A 19444-nucleotide genomic window follows, 5' to 3' on the forward strand; every position below is an offset into this window, starting at 1 on the left:
AGCATGCATACGTGATACGCACATGCAAATCGAGACAGAAAAAAGGCAGAAGAAAAATAAAGTGAAAAAGTTTGAGGCAATCTCTGAAGGGGTTTGTTACTGTGCATTGAGCTCGCTGTAGAGTCCTTGATTGTAGGTAGGCTTGGTTTTCATTGGGGCCCAGTATTATTCTTAAACCTTGTTCACTGTAGGAGACTTTTCTCTCTTGGGGTTCATGGGTCTTCAGTTCTGTGAGAAAGAGATGGAAGCAGACAGGAGAGGCCGCACCGGTCCAGCCACAAGAGGTCTTTTTAGCCCAGGAGCAAGCAGCTTTCTGAGTTCAAATTCTCTGTGGCAAGTTCAAATTCAAAAAAACTCTGGTTGCCCAGCAGGTTAGTCATGTGACATGGGGGTGTGACCATGTCTGTTTATGTATTCGGTCATCTTAGCAGTCCACCTGGAATACAAGCTCCTCCACCCTCAATGTCTGGTAATCAAAAGTCCATTGTCGATTGAATGTGTCAGGGCATGGTCTTTTGTCCCTTTTAAGCACTGTCTGTAAATATGCAAATGTCTTTCCAGTCAAGGGTCTGGTGTTGCTTTCCTATAAAAAGCAAGTTCTTTGTTTACTGCAGTAACAGTTTAAAAATCAATGTTCATGTGGCAAAATTAATGTGCCTCATTTTTGGCAGGTGGGGGCCTGCATGATGCATCTTATTGACCTGTCCTCCTACCTTCAGGGATCTGTGGACATTTAATCCAAGGTCCCTCACTTCCTCTACACCTCTCCGTATTCTCCCATTAATCGTGTATTCCTTTGCCTTGTTTGACCTCCCCCAAATGCATCACTTCACACTTCTCCAGGCTGAATTCCATTTACCACTTTTCAGCCCACCTGACTGGTCCATCGCTATCTTCCTACAGTTTACAGCTATCCTTCCTCGCTATCTAACACACGGCTATCTTTGTGTCATCTGCAAACTTCTTGACTATGCCCCCTACGTTTATGTCCAACTCGTTAATATATACCAGAAAAAGCAGGAGACCTAGTACTGAGCCCTGTGGAACGCCACTGGAAACAGCCCTCCAGTCGCAAAAACACCCGTCAACAATTATCCTTCGTTACCTGCCACTGAACCAATTTTGTGTCCACCTTACTACATTTCCCTGGATCCTATGGGATTTTATTACTTCCCTCTTTGACTATTAAAGGAGCAATCTGCACTCCATAGTTTATTTTTTAACATCCTACATCATGAACAATTGTATTTTAAATGTTAGAATTTTATGAAATGTTAGAATGATTGACATATTTCTGACAATTTCATATACCCTCAGGAATGCTGAGTCTGGCATAGATATAGGTATAGATGGGGGATAGGATTGGGTGGAACTAATCTAGGTTAGAACTGTATGGGGCAATTGAAATCTAATTGAGTTAAGTTCAGATGGAACAGGAGACTAATCTGGAGTTTTTATCCTCTTGAAGCAGGCACAATTAGGATTCGAATCCACACATGTGAAGCTTCCTGGGAATGCTCCTCCCGAAGTGCGTCCACAATGTCTTGCAGAGGAATATTGATGCACTCTAGGCCTGCACTGTTCCAAGCCAGACATCAGTGGAACAGCAAAAGGAAAAATATCAATTCGATGACAAAGGTTTAATGCTTAAATATTGAGCTAAGATATATAGCAGTAGATAATTAAAAATGTCAGCACAAGAGCCCATTTTTAAAACAAAGGATAAACCCAGGCCAAGGCAACTGCCACAGGACCCCATCCTGGTAAATCAAACAGTAGTGTTCAGTTGACTCTAAGGATAGGATTTTGCCCTTTGGGTCAGGACCCCGACATTGGATTGAAATGGGGGTCACAATCCCGCATTGTCTGGGAAACAGACATCTGGCAATGGTTTTCCCCAAAATGGCCAATTAGTGGCCAGAATGTTGTCCAATTAAGGATGGCAGGTGGGCTTTTGAAGCTGGGGGACCTGCAGCTCAGATGGAGGTGTGAATGAGTATCTCATTTTGAGGTGCCCTCTCTGCAAATTTTACAAGTATTTGCTTAAAAAAAAATTAACCTCAGCAACAGGGCCAAGTTTCTGTTTTGAAATCCTTTAGATTGTAGGAGGAAGAAAAGACTGAAGGAGATGGTGAGTTTTACAGTTTTGAGCCCTAAGAAAAAATTGATTAGAGCATGAAATGATGTATTGTCAATTTCAGTGGAATGAGGATACAGGGAGTATATGTGTAGGACATACTTCTTACAGTTAAGAAGAGACTAGAGGAAAGTTCCAAGAGGCACAAAGGAATCCTAAAATCATAGAATGGTTACAGCACAGAAGGAAGTCATTCTGCCTGTCATGCCGGCTCTCTGCAAGAGCAGCTTAGCTACTGTCACTTCCTTGCCCGCCTCCTTCCCGTGACCCATCCCCCAGCCCTGCAGTTTTTTTCTGTTGAGGTGCTTATCCAATTTCCTTTTGAAAGCCACGATTGAATCTGCCTGTACTACCCTCTTAGGCATTGTATTCCAGATCCTAACCATTCATTTTGTGTTTAAAAAAAAAATTCTCCATGCCGTTTTGGTTCTTTTGCCAATCACCTTAAAAATGGATCGAATTTGATTTCCACACCATTTCATTCAATTTGCAGATCATAGACCGTTTTCTGCTTGCAAGTGGGACATAGATTATGACTGAATAATTTGAGTTTGAGCGGGGATAGTGTGGGCCTTAGGTTGGGCGCAAGGATAGTGCGGGCCTTAGGTTGGGCGCAAGGATAGTGCGGGCTTGGGTGCGGGGGTTGTCCGGGCCTGAGCTTGGGCGTGGGAGTAGTGCGGGCCTGAGGTTGGGCGTGGGAGCAGTGCGGGCCTGAGGTTGGGCGCGGGAGCAGTGCGGGCCTGAGGTTGGGCGCGGGAGCAGTGCGGGCCTGAGGTTGGGCGCGGGAGCAGTGCGGGCCTGAGGTTGGGCGCGGGAGCAGTGCCGGCCTGAGGTTGGGCGCGGGAGCAGTGCCGGCCTGAGCTTGGGCGCGAGAATGGTGCGGGCCTGAGGTTGGGCACAAGGATAGTGCGGGCCTGAGGTTGGGCACGGGGTTAGTGCAGGCCCGAGGTTGTAACTAGGGAAGTGAGAGTATGAAATAGCAATTGGGATAGTTGGATTTACAAATATTGCCCATCACTTACGTTGATGCTGCCAATGTTTTTTAATATTGCTTGAACAATTTCCACGTTCCATTTTGTCTTGGTCTTTCATTATCACTGTCCAGCTTGAAGTGTACAAGTAAAATGGCAGTTCAAATGTCCATGCTTTTTTACTGTGAAACCACTGCAGCATGTGGAGAGGGTTCACCCATGTGCTTTTAACATGGTATGTTCTGCTGTGCTATCAAGGATAGGTAAGAACTGCCAGCACTGATGAACAAAAGAGCTGAGAAGGCAAATACATGATGGTCATATAAAAAGGGCTTGTTAAATACACAGGATGACAGATAATCAGATGGATCAAAAGATCAAAGCTGGATACATGGAACGGCTGAACTAATGATGGATTGGGGGCGAGATGGATTAAAGAAGATTGAAACAAAGGAGCATGAGTGTTTTTATATTTTGTTCAGACTGTGACTGCTGTGCTTGATGCTGAGGTGGCTCTCATTCTGAGCAGTGTTGTATTTGGGCTATAACTTTAAAGTCAGAAAACCTAACCATTCATCACTCGCTGTTGGTGCTAGAGTAGGGATTGTGCTTTGTGACTATTAATTTTTGATTTCTACCCACGCTGTTTTTAGAACTAGCAGTGAGCTATGGTGCACAATCTTCAGTACTGTCATTCAGATTTCAAGAAATTGTAATTACAAATGTGAGAAATTTTTCATAGTAGATCCTGTTTGAATGCAAAAATTAGATTGAAGATTCTGTCCTCCAAACTTGAGCTCTGTGAAGGGAATATTTTAAGCTGGAGGTGATGTCCTGGAGTGTACATACAGATCTGTTACTGGCAATGGCAGTGCTGTTTTGGGAGCATTATGGGACGAATTAAAGCATCATGGACTATTAAAGTGTTATGGGTTTAAAAATGATATTTCCCTGCAGTATATTGCACTAAATAATTCTGGTGACAGCACTGATGTGATGTGACTGCCTCAGAATTAGTGAGGGGAACTGATAGTTTTTGCGCCCGAATACAGATAGAACCAGCAAGTGCAATGTATCGGTCAATGAGAGAAAGAAACCTGGAAATGGAGACTGGGAAAAGCAGTCTTGAGGAGGCAGAAAATATCCCTTTCAAACAGATTCCTTTTAATTCAGGGTCACCGCCTTCCCATGTCTCCTTTTTTCTGCTATTAACTTATAATGTGTAAGTTTCTTTTCTAATGTCCTTTGAAATCTCAGGAATCGAGATGACCCAAAGCAAATTATAATAAAAGCAAAATTTGCAAATGCTGGAAATCTGAAATAAAAACAAAGTGCTGGAAACACTTGGTAGGTCTGGCACCATCTGTGGAGCAAGAAACAGAGTTAATGTTTCAGGTTTGTGACCTTTCATCAGAAGGATGAAAGGTCACAGATCTGAAACATTAACTCTGTTTCTCTCTCCACAGATGCTCCCAGACCTGCTGAGTGTTGCCAAAGCAAATTTTGTTGCGTAGAGCTACAGCTGTACATATCTTACTCCCAATGGGAATTCTTCATTTGTTCCTTATCTTGGGTGCAATTTACAGTTGCAGAACACTACATGATTGTCTTTATTCTCATGATAGAAATGAATTTTTATAAAGTTTTTATTTTAAAGAAAAATGTTTTGTTTTATAGCTTTGAGTCTTTAATCTAGTGAAAGGCAATTGTATTTATGAATTCCTCAATTAGTGCCACTTCTGGCTGGGATATTGGAAAGTATAAGTTTACCTTAATGCGGGGGGAACATGGGTTAGAGCTGTTTGAACTTTACACTCAGCACAAGTGCATCTTTGCTTCAATCATCCCTAATTTTTCAGTCCTGATGTAAAGGTGGGCTCTCCTGATTGTGGGCATGCTGTCCTTGCTATTTTTCCTTCTCCTGTTCATACCCCAACAGGAAAGACAGGTTGCTTGCAGACCTCACTGATACCCCTCTGAAAATGGTCATGGGAAAAGTGTGCAAGACTGTTTGGGATTATTTGCATTCTCCCGTACTTAGATTGATGGTCAGCATAGCAGTTGTGGAGCTGTGAAACTTCAGAATTATTTTTAAAAAGCAGTATTAATTTATTTTCTGTTTACCTGCAAGTTCATACCTCAAGAAATATTTGGCTCATCCTGGACTGATATACTAATAATGAATTGTGCTTGTTTGCAGCCTGTTCAGAGAGAGAAGAACTTTCAGACTGACAAAGATGGCAGTCAGATTTTCAAGGGACATCGGTAAAGAACTGCTTATTAACTATTTGCCATCAGAATCCCAGTATGTAGCTTAAACACGTGAGCTCCTGTAGTTTCCTCACTGTGGAGTTTTTCTTTACAGTAATGGAAATTGCAGGCAGTTTTGCTTAGGACAAGATAGAATTAATGTCTGAATCCATTTTCTAACCACCCCTCCGTACTCCCAAATAAATTTAGGTTTTATCATTTTTCTCTGACCTGCTGGACATTGCATCATTGAATTTATTGCTGATTTTGTTTAAAGTGAAAGCAGGTCCTATTTTTTTCTGTCCAGCAAAAAGGCCATGTGATGTTTTCATATGGAAACAATTCCTCTTTAATAGTAACAAATCAGAATCTTTTTGTTAAAAATTCCAGGTAAATTCCTTTCTCTTTCCTTTCCCCCTCAGCCTTGGGAAAAAAATCCCATGGAATTTTGGGAAGATTAAAAAACTTCAGAATATTGATACCACTCGTTACTTTCCTATGAGTCACATAAGTCGTCAGGGATGTACTGCAATGGTATGTAGGACTGAGCAAAAACAAAACAGTGAAAGCCACATGCACTTCAACCATCTATCAGGGACTATATGTTTTTGGTAGGTTTCTCTTGACAATTATGTGATGTCACTAAAGGGCTGTCCTGTCCTAAAACATAACTGGTACAAGTTATTTATTTCTACAGGACTGCAAATGGAAATGTGGAGAGGGACAAAAGTTAGATCCATTATAGGATAGAAAATTCTAATATAATTCTGGTATGTCCTGCTAACGAGACCCCTACATGTGTGTGTGTTTTTTTTTAAAGAATTAACAGTGGTTGCACAAACTCTGCATTTTTTTTCCAGTGTTGTGCTCTGCAAAAGTCAGAATCTGCAGCGCGATTGTATTCCATTTTATACATCTGCAGTCATTTTTCTACTGTTCCCAGGACAGCCTGTACCAAAAGCGGATAAATCCCCAGGCCCAGATGAGCTGTATCCCAGGCTGTTATGTGAGGCAAGGGAGGAGATTGCAGGGGCAAGGGAATATACGATGGATGGTAGAACTCTAGGAAGTACAGAGCGTCAGAGGGACCTTGGTGTACTTGTCCATAGATCACTGAAGGCAGCAGCACAGGTAGAGGTACCAGAGGATTGGAGCTCAGCGAATGTGGTTCCATTATTTAAGAAGGGTAGCAGGGATAAACCAGGTAATTACAGGCTGGTGAGTCTAACATCAGTGGTTGGGAAACTTTTGGAAAAAATTCTGAGAGACAGGATTAATCTCCATTTGGAGAGGCAGGGTTAATCAGGGATAGTCAGCATGGCTTTGTCAGGGGGAGATCGTGTCTGACTGACTTGATTGAGTTTTTTGAGCCGGTGACGAAATGTGTAGATGAGGGTAAAGCAGTTGATGTAGTCTATATGGACTTCAGTAAGGCTTTTGATAAGGTCCCGCATGGGAGATTGGTTAAGAAGGTGAGGCCATGGGATCCAGGCAATTTGGCAAATTGGATCCAAAATTGGCTTAGTAGCAGGAGGCAGAGGGTAATGGTCAAGGGTTGTTTTTGCGAGTGGAAGCCTGTGACCAGTGGTGTACCACAGAGATTGGTGCTGGGACCCTTGCTGTTTGTAGAGTACATTTTTTTTTCTTTTTGGCCTCCTTATCTCGAGAGACAATGGATACGCGCCTGGAGGTGGTCAGTGGTTTGTGAAGCAGCACCTGGAGTGGCTATAAAGGCCAATTAATGATTTAGACGTGAATATAGGAGGTGTGATCAGTAAGTTCGCAGATGACACGAAAATTGGTGGTGTCGTAAATACTGAGGAGGAAAGCCTTAGATTACAGGACGATATAGATGGGCGGAGCTGTGGCAAATGGAATTTAATCCTGAGAAGTGTGAGATGATGCATTTTGGGAGGTCATAGTCACGGTCATAGTCATACAGAACTGAAACAGGCCCTTCGGCACACCGAGTCTGTGCCGACGAACAACCACCCATTTATACTAATCCTACGTTAATCCCATATTCCTTACCACATCCCCACCATTCTCCTACCACCTATACACTAGGGGCAATTTACAATGGCCAATTTACAATGGCCAATTTACCTATCAACCTTGCAAGTCTTTGGCTGTGGGAGAAAACCGGAGCACCCGATGGAAACCCACGTGGTCACAGGGAGAACTTGCAAACTCCACACAGGCAGTACCCAGAACCGAACCCGGGTCGCTGGAGCTGTGAGGCTGTGGTGCTAACCACTGCGCCACTGTGCCGCCCAAGGCAAGGGAATATACAATGGATGGTCGGACCCTAGGAAGTACAGAGGGTCAGAGGGACCTTGGTGTACTTGTCCATAGATCATTGAAGGCAGCAGCATCGGTAGATAAGTTGGTTAGGAAAGCATATGGGATATTTGCCTTTATTAGCCGAGGCATAGACTATAAGAGCAGGGAGGTTATGATGGAGCTGTATAAAACGCTAGTCAGGCCACAGCTGGAGTACTGTGTACAGTTCTGGGCACCAGACTATTGGAAGGATGTGATTGCACTGCAGAGGGTGCAGAGGAGATTCACCAGGATGTTGCCTGGGTTGGAGCATTTCAGCTATGAAGAGAAATTGAAAAGGCTAGCGTTGTTTTCCTTGGAGCAGAGAAGGCTGAGGGGAGATGTGATTGAGGTATACAAAATTATGAGGGGCATTGATAGGTTAGATAGGAAGAAACTTTTTCCCTTAGCGGAGGAGTCAATAACCAGGGGACATAGATTTAAGGTAAGGTGCAGGAGGTTTAGAGGGGATTTGAGGAAAAAACTTTTCAGAGGGTAGTTGGAATCTGGAACATACTGCCTGAAGATGAGAGGCAGGAACCCTCACAACATTTAAGAAATATTTAGATGAGCACTTGAAACGCCATAGCATACAAGGCTACAGGCCAAGTGCTGGAAAATGGGATTAGAATAGTTAGGTGCTTGATGGCCGGCACAGACACGATGGGCCGAAGGGCCTGTTTCTGTGCTGTATAACTCTATGACTGCATTGAACGATTTCTTCTGGAGTTTAACACAGCATTTGATATTAAGCAGCATAAGCTTGCACATTTTCATTACCTGTTCTTTCGTTTCCTGTCCCACCACCCAATTCTGTCCCTATCTAAAATCATTGACCCTCGCTTGAGGTGCAGTTCCGTAGATGCCAAAGTTATAAGCGGCATGGACAGAGTGGATAGTCAGAAGCTTTTTCCCAGGGTGGAAGAGTCAGTTACTAGGGGACATTGGTTTAAGGTGAGAGGGGCAAAGTTTAGAGGGGATGTGCGAGGCAAGTTCTTTACACAGAGGGTGGTGAGTGCCTGGAACTTGCTGCCGGGGGAAGTGGTGGAAGCAGGTACGACAATGACGTTTAAGAGGCATCTTGACAAATACATGAAAAGGATGGGAATAGAGGGATACGGTCCCCGGAAGTGCAGAAGGTTTTAGTTTAGGCAGGCATCAAGATCGGAGCCGGCTTGGAGTGCCGAATGGCCTGTTCCTGTGCTGTACTGTTCGTTGTTCTTAACCGAGCAGCGCCACTGCAGAGACAGTGGTTGCTGCTGGTAGAGCAATCACTGGAGGCACTGGAACCAGGCCACAGGTAAATCAGGACGGCAGGGGATTTGAGGGGTGGGGGTGCAGGGGAGGGATTGTCAGGAAGGTGGCAGCAAGGGCAGGGGATGTGGCTCTTACCGGGTCCCCCTTCCCAATGCCAAGTCCCTTGTTCAGGCACTAAGTGCCTTTGAATGAGGGACCCCCCACACTGGAGCCGGCAAGCAACCCATTTACTTGCCATGCTCCCTGTGCAACAACAGGCCTGCCCACTGCTTGGCTAATGCTGGCAGCGGCGGGCTGAGGCCATTAAGTGTCCATTAAGTCTCCACTTCAGTTGACGGCTGTTCACGGGGCCTTACCGCCCCGGACTTAATTTGGGTGGAGGTGGGATGATGGTGGAGTGTTCCCCTCCCGCCACCATCCCACCCGATTATATGCTCTCCCTGTCCCCAAACGGGACGCGGGGAGAGAATAAAATTCCCCCCATGTGTGTGATGATGCAGTAGCATGTTTACTAGCCCATTAACACTGGTGGCAACTAGGGAGTCCCAGAGAAAATTTCAGTGGATTTACTAGTGTGGGAGGCCCATATTATGTGTCTTGGCAGCTGCAGAATGATATAAAAGTGCCTTTTAAATAATTTACAATCCTTCATTGATTTGAAAGGAAGGTTTACAGTCATATAGTATCTTATCGCATCTTCACATATTGTGAATTGCTTTGAAGTGCAGCAAAAGTTGCTATTTAGGGAAACACCATGCATTTTGCACGCCGTAAGAGATGAATGGCCATAATCAGCATTTGGTATGTCTTTGTATTGGTTGAGGAGGATTGTTGGCCATGGCACTGGGGGAACGTGTTAGTACTTTTCAGTTGGTGCCATGTAACATCCACCAGAAGCATCAGAGAAGGCAGACAGGGCCTTGATTTAATACCTCATCTAAAGGACAGAATCTCTGGCATTGCAGTACTCAGTACTACATTGTCAAGTGAGCCCAGATTATCTTCAAGTTCTGGTGTGGGGCTCTCACCCAGAACTTTGATTCAGTGGTGAGAGTGCAACCAACTGAGCCAGACTGACTCTTGTAATGCTAATGTAAGTCGAAAAATTGTAATGCCAAATGGAAATAGCTAATATTCGTTATTATCTAAATGAAGAGACCTTTTTAAAAAATTTTTCATGAGTTTCACTGCATTCAGGAGGTCAGCAGTTCTAATCAGCCCTCTGGTAACTGACCCAAATACATGGGCCCAAGTTATAACTCTGACATTTAAATAGGACTTTGGTGCAATTTCATTTTAATTACTCCTTATTTGCACCATTGTGCAGCAGTGCCGTCCATACATAGTACATGAATCCTATAGTATCTCACCCTATTAGTTGACACAGCTAAAGTGTTACAGGCTTTCCAAGTTTAAGAGCCGAGGAGCTGCCAGCAGTCTGTCTCTGTAAAAAATTTTTTTTAAAAGATAATTGAGCACTAATTGTAACATGCTAATTGTGAACCAGATAAAATTGACTCTCCAAAGATGCATTGGGGGAAACGCATCCCTTTTTCTGCATCTCCTTCAGTGATCAGGGCCTCCAACTAGCTTAAAAACAGCACTCTCTATTGGCATTTTCTTTGCCCCCACTTTTCTCTCTGCACCCTCCTCTTTTCTTTTTGTCCCCTCTTCTCTCCTGTCTGCTTTAGTTTCCCTCCCCCTCCCCCCACCACAGCTCTCTAAGGAACAGATTTTGGGTGTGAAACTGGCTTTGTTAATTTTTTCTTCCCATTCAAATCAATGGAATTGAAAATCATATAGTTTCTAAATTTGGTAACCAATTTACAGAACCAGTTCTATGATGGGGTGTGTGTCAAATCTATCCCCATGTCTATTCCTTGCCCTCTCCTCTGCCTCAAACTCACCCCACTCTCACTGAATTTGTTAGTTGGTCTTGGTAGGAGCAGGAGTATGAAACTCACTGAATCCCAGAACCCTGCATGTGGGAGGGAAAAATGTGCCAGGGTTCTCATTCTTGTTATCCACCTACTGGAAAGTTTGCATGTGAGGACAGGATTGGATTCTGCTGTGATTCCCTTCATGGTAGAATAACCTGCTGTCACTTGCTGTTTGGCTCACATGCATGGAGAATGCCAATTTGGGGTGAGGGTGTTTAGTGCTGATAGAACAATGTCCCAGTAAGTGCCAAAGGCAGGAGAGGAGCAGAAAAATAGTTAGGAGTGGGAACGGCGGGGTATTATTTGAATCTTGTAATTTCTCAATATTGAACTTAAACTGGAACTTCGTTCCTTAGAAATCAGGTGACCTGTCTGTCGGTCTCCATGGATGGAACATTGCTGATTTCAGGATCACACGATGAGACGGTGAGACTGTGGGACATTCAAAGCAAACAGTGTCTGAGAACAATCAATCATAAAGGTAAGGCTAGAATGTTTGTTAAACCGAGGTGCTTGAGCACATTTGGACGTTTCCTGTATACTTAAGCACTCATCATGTTCTATCCAGGGTAATTGTGTAGTATTATTTATGCACTTTGGCAGGGCAGCTTTTCCAATGTTCCATTTGTAATTCCATTGTCCTCACTTCTGTCAAGGAGAATCTTACAGTCACCAAATGCATAAACCTGGTCCAAGTATGAAATGCTTCCAGCTATTCCTGCTTTCAATACTAATTTCTTTCCACCAATCTCATGCTTCATTTCAGGTAAAGATAGCAAAACAGGGCAATCTCACAGATTAACCCCTTGTTACATAATTCCTAATATGATGTCTTATGTTTTTAACTTGCATTCAGCTGCAGAATAAATGGCTAAAGTGACTGAGGTTTGGATTGTGCTAAATTGGGTTATTTTATGCGTACTCTCTGGAAAGTGGAATTGGAGTTCTAAATGTTTTGGTAAACTAGCTGAACACCACGAAGCATAGCAATTGGCCTCAGTGACCCAGGGCTCGAGGGGGAAAAATATCTGTCATGATTCATAATCCTGCTCAGTGATTGCTGCTCAAAGTTGTAAAAGTGCAAAACTTGAAATTATTAAAATTATACTAATTTGGTGACTTCAAGATTTGAGTTTGGTTTGGCCCCACCCCATTGACCATTCTCTGATGCAACACACTACATTATTCATTCCCTTGCTGGTTTGACAAGTGAAAGCCATGTGTGTCCAAAAACAATTGTGTGCCATAGAGCCTCATGAGGGCAAATAAACAGACAGAATATTTCAAGTGCCATTTTAAAAACTGAAATCCCCCAGAGGAACAAGCAATGCAAAGGCCGCAGCCTGCTCCCTTTTATGCTGGATCTCTACTTTGTGCTCTTGTTTCCACTCGCACTGCTTAGTGATGGCCTATTATTTCTCACTCCTGTGCATCTCCTTTGGATTATTTTAACTTTGATATGTGATCGCCAAAAAAATCCTCAATAGAGCAACCTTTTTCCACCAGTAAGGTAATGGCATTTTCCAGTCCACCATTTGTGAAATTGAAAAACGATAAATCGACCCATGGGAAAATACAGTTTGTGCATTGAAATGCACAAATGGAAGATGCTACAGTTTTGACATCCAGCACTGAGCTATGTAGATAAAAGTCAGAGATTTGACACATTGGCCAGACTTTTACGTGCCCCAAAAGGGCAGGTTGGTGGCGGGGGAAATGGAGTGGGAGGTTGGGGTCCCTTCCCGACCTGCTCCCGCTTCCGGCACCAATTTAGGAGGGGCGGTGACGGCAGGAAATTACCCACCCATTCCAGGCCAATCAAAGCCCTTAAGTGGCCAATTAACGCCCACTCAAGGCCCACCGTCACGAGAATTCTACGGTTGGCAGGCAGGCGGCTGAGGCCTCAGAAAAGTTGCCTGATAAAAATAGGCAGTCTTCTGATGGCCTGGGGATGGCGGGGGCCCCCTACTTATCAGGCACCCTGTGCCCAACAGTGGGCCGCCCCAACCACCCCCAATGCCCCCCGCTCCCCCTAACCAACCCCCTTGCCTCGCCGGGGCCTGACCAATTGCCCCAGCGAGGCCCCAGAATCGTACCCATTTTCTGGTGCTCCCCGCCATCTTCGTTCTTCAGCTGGGTTGCAGTCTCAGCAGCAGCCACCGCTCCCAGTGGTGCTGCCGGCCCATTGATTGGCCAGCAGCTCCATTAGGCGAGACTTCCTGCCTCAATGAGGTGGAAATCCCGCCCAAGACCAATTAAGAGCTTGGGGACCGTAAATTCCAGTCTGGATCCCCAGGCCAGGCGGAGGCGGGGTCGCCACCGACTCTTTGGTTTGTGGACGTCTCCCCCCACCCCACCCACTGCAAAATTACGGCCATTGTCTCTCCTGAGTTAGCTGACTTCATTTGGGGCATTGGAGTTCCCCTCAGGGCTACTGTGAGAAAAAACAGACAGTTCCTGGTCCTGATAAGAATCCAGTGACTCCTGCTAAATTGGGCTTGCGTTGAGTAAGGACCGGTATGGACTTGAAGGAGGTATCAGATGGCTGCTGAAACACACACAGGCTGTCGACAGTCAGAGTCAATACCTTCAAAAGAGAGAGGGAACTAACAAACAGAAATCTATAAAACCTCTTCACTTGTAATCTCTCTAGCTCCCCTCTGGCTGCTAAGGTTATAGCTTTATGCAGATTGCGTGTTGCTCATCGTATTTATGTCTTAAAAGATGTGACATAAAATTTCCTTACAACTAACTTTAGTGGTTTCATAACTGAGAAAATGGGGAAATGTAATTTCAGAGATAACAGTGGGAAGGTCTGGAGCAATGTAATTTGTGGAATGTATTAAATTAATCAGTAATATGATAGCTAAATTGTTAAAAGCATCCCTTCAGGGACTGCTCTTTTCCAGGGATGATTTTATTCAATTATTTGATATTTAACAAAGCCTGTAATGGTTGAAGATTGTATTTTACAGCTGGTTGCTGATTACAGGATTTGAATTTTTTTCAAAGCAACCTTAAACGGCTATTCTGATTTAGAGCTAATCACCAAATTGGTAATTTTGTCCTGATTCAGTTTTTATGCCCTCATTTATGCTGCTTTATATATACATCATGAATGGAAATTTTTCTGAATTTACTTTGGATCCTGCAAGCAATACATCTCATTTAAGTTTGTAGTAGGTTGGCGTTTGATCCATTGTGGTCCCTATGCCTATGTGCATTGTGAAAGACAATAAACGTGCAGGTTTAATGGTATGTCAGATACATGGAGAAGGCAAAGTGAGCCAAAAGTGGCAAATGTGATATAAATAGTCAGGAAAACAGCACTGTATAGATGGCCCTCTTGGTCCCAATTGGATGTTATTGTAGAGGAGGCCTAGTTGCAGGACTTTGGACCAGTATGCCATTAAGTTTTTTTTTAATTCTATCATGGGATGTGGGTGTTGCTGGCAGCATTTGTTGCCCATCCCTAATTGCCCTTGACAACTGAGTGGCTTGCTAGGCCATTTCAGAGGGCAGTTAAGAGACAGCCACATTGCTGTGGGCCTGGAGTCGCATGTAGGGCAGACCAGGTAAGGACGGCAGGTTTCCTTCCCTGAAGGACATGAGTGAACCAGATGGGTTTTTACACAATCGATGATAGTTTCAGTAATAGTGCCATGAAATTAGCTAATTGAATTGAAATTGCACCAGCTGCCGTGGTGGGATTTGAACCTGTGTCCCCAGGTCATTGGCCGAGGCCCCTGGATTACTAGTTCAGTGACATTAGCACTATGCCACCGTCTCCCCCATACAAGAGATCATGAGGAGGTTAAATGAGTAAAGCAAAAGACAAACTATGGAGGCGAGAAGGTGGGAGACTAGTTTTAAGAATGGATAAATACTTTTTATCATCTCTTATTGGGGGAAGCTTGGCACCTGTTATCTTCATTATTTTCTAAATTCCCTCTAAGTGATCGCTTACTGATCCTGTCTTCCTTTACTCAAATGTTTGTGTCTTATTGTTTGCCTGAGATGTCATTTGTGTTTTGTTTTTCTTGATAATTTGGAGCTCTCCTATGGGTCTTTGCTTCAAATTCTGTATGGAAAGAAGTATGTAAATGAGCTTGACATGGCATTGTGCCAGATAGATCAGGAAAGTCCCAGGTTCTATGCAAGGTCAATACTAATTTATCTGATCGAAGTAGTGACGCTACACTTGCGTAGGCATCCCTAGTTCAGTGAAGTGTGGGGGAGGAAGGAGGGATACAGTAATTATTTCTTGTCCCTATAATGTGACCTCTGCTGGAAGTGTTTGCATGTAAGCAATGCATGAGAGCTGGTTCAAGTTCAGCCACAATGCTCTGCACAGTTAAGAAGCCTAATTACACTCCGTCTAGATTCAAAATCAATTAGCCACTTGGGTAAGGTATCAGTACCTGACAAGTACCCATGAAATAACTCCCATTCAGAATCTGAAATTCAGCAAGGGAAAAGTGATGTCACAGGAAAGCTGTGACCTGATTGGCCGGTAGGGAATTTGTACTGAATTTGAAAATAAAACATTGATAAAAATTGATTAAAACCCGAATTAACGAATTATTAAGTAGAGTAACTAAACCAGAGGGAGGAGATTACTGTATTTAGTCAGCATTTAATATTTATAGTAGGAATCTAGCACTAGGGACCATATCGTTAATTATAACAATTTAATAAGGATTTAATAAGTATTTTTATTTATTAAATAGTGCTAGAAATGTCAGTTAGAGGGGTGAAGTGCTTCACCTGTGAGATGTGGGAGGTCCGTGACGCTTCCAGCGTTCCGGACGACTGCATCTGCAGGAAGTGTACCCAGTTGCAGCTCCTCACAGACCGCATGGATCAGTTGGAGCAGCACTTAGGAGCTTGCAGGTGGCAGAAAGTGTCATAGACAGAAGTTTTAGAGGAGTGGTTACACCCAAGGTGCAGGCAGATAGATGGGTGACCACTAGAAGGGGCAAGCAGTCAGTACAGGAATCCCCTGTGGCTATCCCCCTCTCTAACAAGTATACAGTTTTGGATACTGTTGGGGGGATGGCCTATCAGGGGTAAACAGCAGCAGCCAGAGCAGTGGCACCACGGCTTGCACTGTTGTTCAGCAGGGGGGGACAAAGCGCAGAAGAGCAATAGTTATAGGGGACTCTATAGTCAGGGGCACAGATAGGCGCTTCTGTGGACGTGAAAGAGACTCCAGGATGGTATGTTGCCTCCCTGGTGCCAGGGTCAAGGATGTCTCTGAACGGACAGGGGGCATTCTGAAGGGGGAGGGTGAACAGCCAGAGGTTGTGGTACACATCAGTACCAACGACATAGGCAGGAAGAGTGACGAGGTCCTGCAGGGGGAGTTTAGGGAGTTAGGGAGAAAGTTAAAAGACAGGACCTCTAGGGTTGTAATCTCGGGATTACTCCCTGTGCCACGTGCCAGTGAGGCTATAAATAGGAAGATAGTGGAGATAAACACGTGGCTGAACAGCTGGTGTAGAAGGGAGGGTTTCAGATATCTGGACCATTGTGATCTCTTCAGGGACAGATGGGACCTGTACAAGAAGGACGGGTTGCATCTAAACTGGAGGGGCACAAATATCCTGGCTGCGAGGTTTGCTAGCATCACTCGGGAGGGTTTAAACTAGTGTGGCAGGGGGGTGGGAACCAGAGCAGTAGGACAGCAAGTGAAATAAATGAGGGGGAACTAGTAAATAAGACCAGTAAGACTAAGAGGAAGAGCAGGCAGGAAGATGTTGCTGAGCACAGCGAGACTGGTGGTCTGAAGTGCATTTGTTTCAATGCGAGAAGTATAACAGGTAAGGCAGATGAACTTAGAGCTTGGATTAGTACTTGGAACTATGATGTTGTTGCTATTACAGAGACTTGGTTGAGGGAAGGACAGGATTGGCAGCTAAATGTTCCAGGATTTAGAAGCTTCAGGCGGGATAGAGGGGGATGTAAAAGGGGTGGGGGAGTTGCATTACTGGTTAAGGAGAATATCACAGCTGTACTGCGGGAGGACACCTTGGAGGGGTCATGCAGCGAGGCAATATGGGTGGAGCTCAGGAATAGGAAAGGTGCAGTCACGATGTTGGGGGTTTACTACAGGCCTCCCAACAGCCAGCGGGAGGTAGAGGAGCAGATATGTAGACAGATTTTGGAAAGATGTAACGGTAACTGGGTTGTAGTGGTGGGTGATTTTAACTTCCCCTATATTGACTGGGACTCACTTAGTGCTAGGGACAGTACTAGTGATGGGGCAGAATTTGTAAGGAGCATCCAGCAGGGCTTCTTGAAATAATATGTAGTTAGTCCAACTAGGGGTGGGGCCGTACTGGACCTGGTATTGGGGAATGAGCCCGGCCAGGTGGTCGAAGTTTCAGTAGGGGAGCATTTCGGGAACAGTGACCACAATTCCATAAGTTTTAAGGTACTTGTGGATAAGGGTAAGAGTAGTCCTCGGGTGAAGGTGCTAAATTGGGGGAAGGTTAATTGTAACAATATTAGGCAGGAACTGAAGAATTTAGATTGGGAGCGGCTATTTGAGGGTAAATCAACATCGGACATGTGGGAGTCTTTCAAACGTCAGTTGATTAGAATCCAGGACCAGCATGTTCCTGTGAGGAAGAAGGATAAGTTTTGCAAGTTTTGGGAACCTTGGATAACGCAGGATATTGTGAGCCTCGTCAAAAAGGAAAAGGAAGCATTTGGAAGGCTAGGAACAGACGAATCCCTTGAGGAATATAAAGACAGTAGGAAGGAACTTAAGCAAGGAGTCAGGAGGGTTAAAAGGGGTTATGAGAAGTCATTGGCAAACAGGATTAAGGAAAATCACAAGGCTTTTTATACGTATATAAAGAGCAAGAGGGTAACCAGGGAAAGGGCTGGCCCACTTAAGGACAGAGAAGGGAATCTATGTGTGGAGCCAGAGGAAATGGGCGAGGTACTAAATGAGTACTTTGCATCAGTATTCACCAAGGAGAAGGACTTGGTGGATGATGAGCAAAGGGAGTGGAGTGTAGATAGTCTCAGTCATCTCGTTATCAAAAAGGAGGAGGTGTTGGGTGTCTTGCAAAGCATTAAGGTAGATAAGTCCCCAGGGCCTGATGGGATCTACCCCAGAATACTGAGGGAGGCAAAGGGAAGAAATTGCTGGGGCATTGACAGAAATCATTGCACCCTCATTGGCTACAGGTGAGGTCCCAGAGGACTGGAGAATAGCCAATGTTGTTCCTTTGTTTAAGAAGGGTAGCAAGGATAATCCAGGAAATTATAGGCCGGTGAGCCTTACATCAGTGGTAGGGAAATTATTAGAGAGGATTCTTCGGGACAGGATTTACTCCCATTTGGAAGCAAACAAACTTATTAGCGAGAGACAGCATGGTTTTGTGAAGGGGAGGTCGTGTCTCACTAATTTGATTTAGTTTTTTGAGGAAGTGACGAAGATGATTGATGAAGGAAGGGCAGTGGATGTTATCTGTATGGACTTCAGTAAAGCCTTTGACAAGGTCCCTCATAGCAGACTGGTACAAAAGGTGAAGTAACACTGGATCAGAGGTGAGCAGGCAAGATGGATACAGAACTGGCTCTGTCATAGAAGACAGAGGGTAGCAGTGGAAGGGTGCTTTTCTGAATGGAGGGATGTGACTGGTGGTGTTCCGCAGGGATCAGTGCTGGGACCTTTTCTGTTTGTAGTATATATAAATGATTTGGAGGAAAATGTAGCTGTTCTGATTAGTAAGTTTGCGGACGACACAAAGGTTGGTGGAGTTGCGGACAGTGATGAGGATTGTCGGAGGATACAGCAGGATATAGATCGGTTGGAGACTTGGTCGGAGAAATGGCAGATGGAATTTAATCCGGACAAATGTGAGGTAATGCATTTTGGAAGGTCTAATGCAGGTGGGAAGTATACAGTAAATGGCAGAACCCTTAGGAGTATTGACAGGCAGAGAGATCTGGGCGTACAGGTCCACAGGTCACAAAGTGGCAACGTAGGTGGATAAGGTAGTCAAGAAGGCATACGGCATGCTTGCCTTCATCGGTCGGGGCATAGAGTAATAAAATTGGCAAGTCATGCTGCAGCTGTACAGAACTTTAGTTAGGCCACACTTAGAATGTTGTGTGCAATTCTGGTCTCCACACTACCAGAAGGACGTGGAGGCTTTGGAGAGGGTACAGAAGAGGTTTACCAGGATGTTGCCTGGTCTGGAGGGCATTAGCTATGAGGAGAGATTGGATAAACTCAGATTGTTTTCACTGGAACGACGGAGGTGGAGGGGCGACATGATAGAGGTTTACAAAGTTATAAGCGGCATGGACAGAGTGGATAGTCAGAAGCTTTTTCCCAGGGTGGAAGAGTCAGTTACTAGGGGACGTAGGTTTAAGGTGAGAGGGGCAAAGTTTAGAGGGGATGTGCGAGGCAAGTACTTTACACAGAGGGTGGTGAGTGCCTGGAACTTGTTGCCGGGGGAAGTGGTGGAAGCAGGTACCACAGAGACGTTTAAGAGGCATCTTGACAAATACATGAATAGGATGGGAATAGAGGGATACAGACCCCG

The 19444-nt window shown here is 44.6% G+C and overlaps 1 protein-coding gene across 3 annotated transcripts in view; it reads left to right on the forward strand.

Annotated features, from left to right (window-relative positions):
• wdr18 (WD repeat domain 18) overlaps positions 1-19444 on the forward strand; it is a 208027-nt gene that overhangs the window by 119685 nt on the left and 68898 nt on the right. For all 3 annotated transcript variants that reach the window (XM_068016467.1, XM_068016466.1, XM_068016468.1), the window contains 2 exons: positions 5309-5373; positions 11234-11358. In XM_068016467.1, the coding sequence (XP_067872568.1) occupies positions 5309-5373; positions 11234-11358 (190 nt within the window). The remainder of the gene's footprint in view (positions 1-5308; positions 5374-11233; positions 11359-19444) is intronic.

The sequence above is a fragment of the Heterodontus francisci genome, chromosome 36 (assembly GCF_036365525.1).
Source record: "Heterodontus francisci isolate sHetFra1 chromosome 36, sHetFra1.hap1, whole genome shotgun sequence".
NCBI lineage: Eukaryota > Metazoa > Chordata > Chondrichthyes > Heterodontiformes > Heterodontidae > Heterodontus > Heterodontus francisci.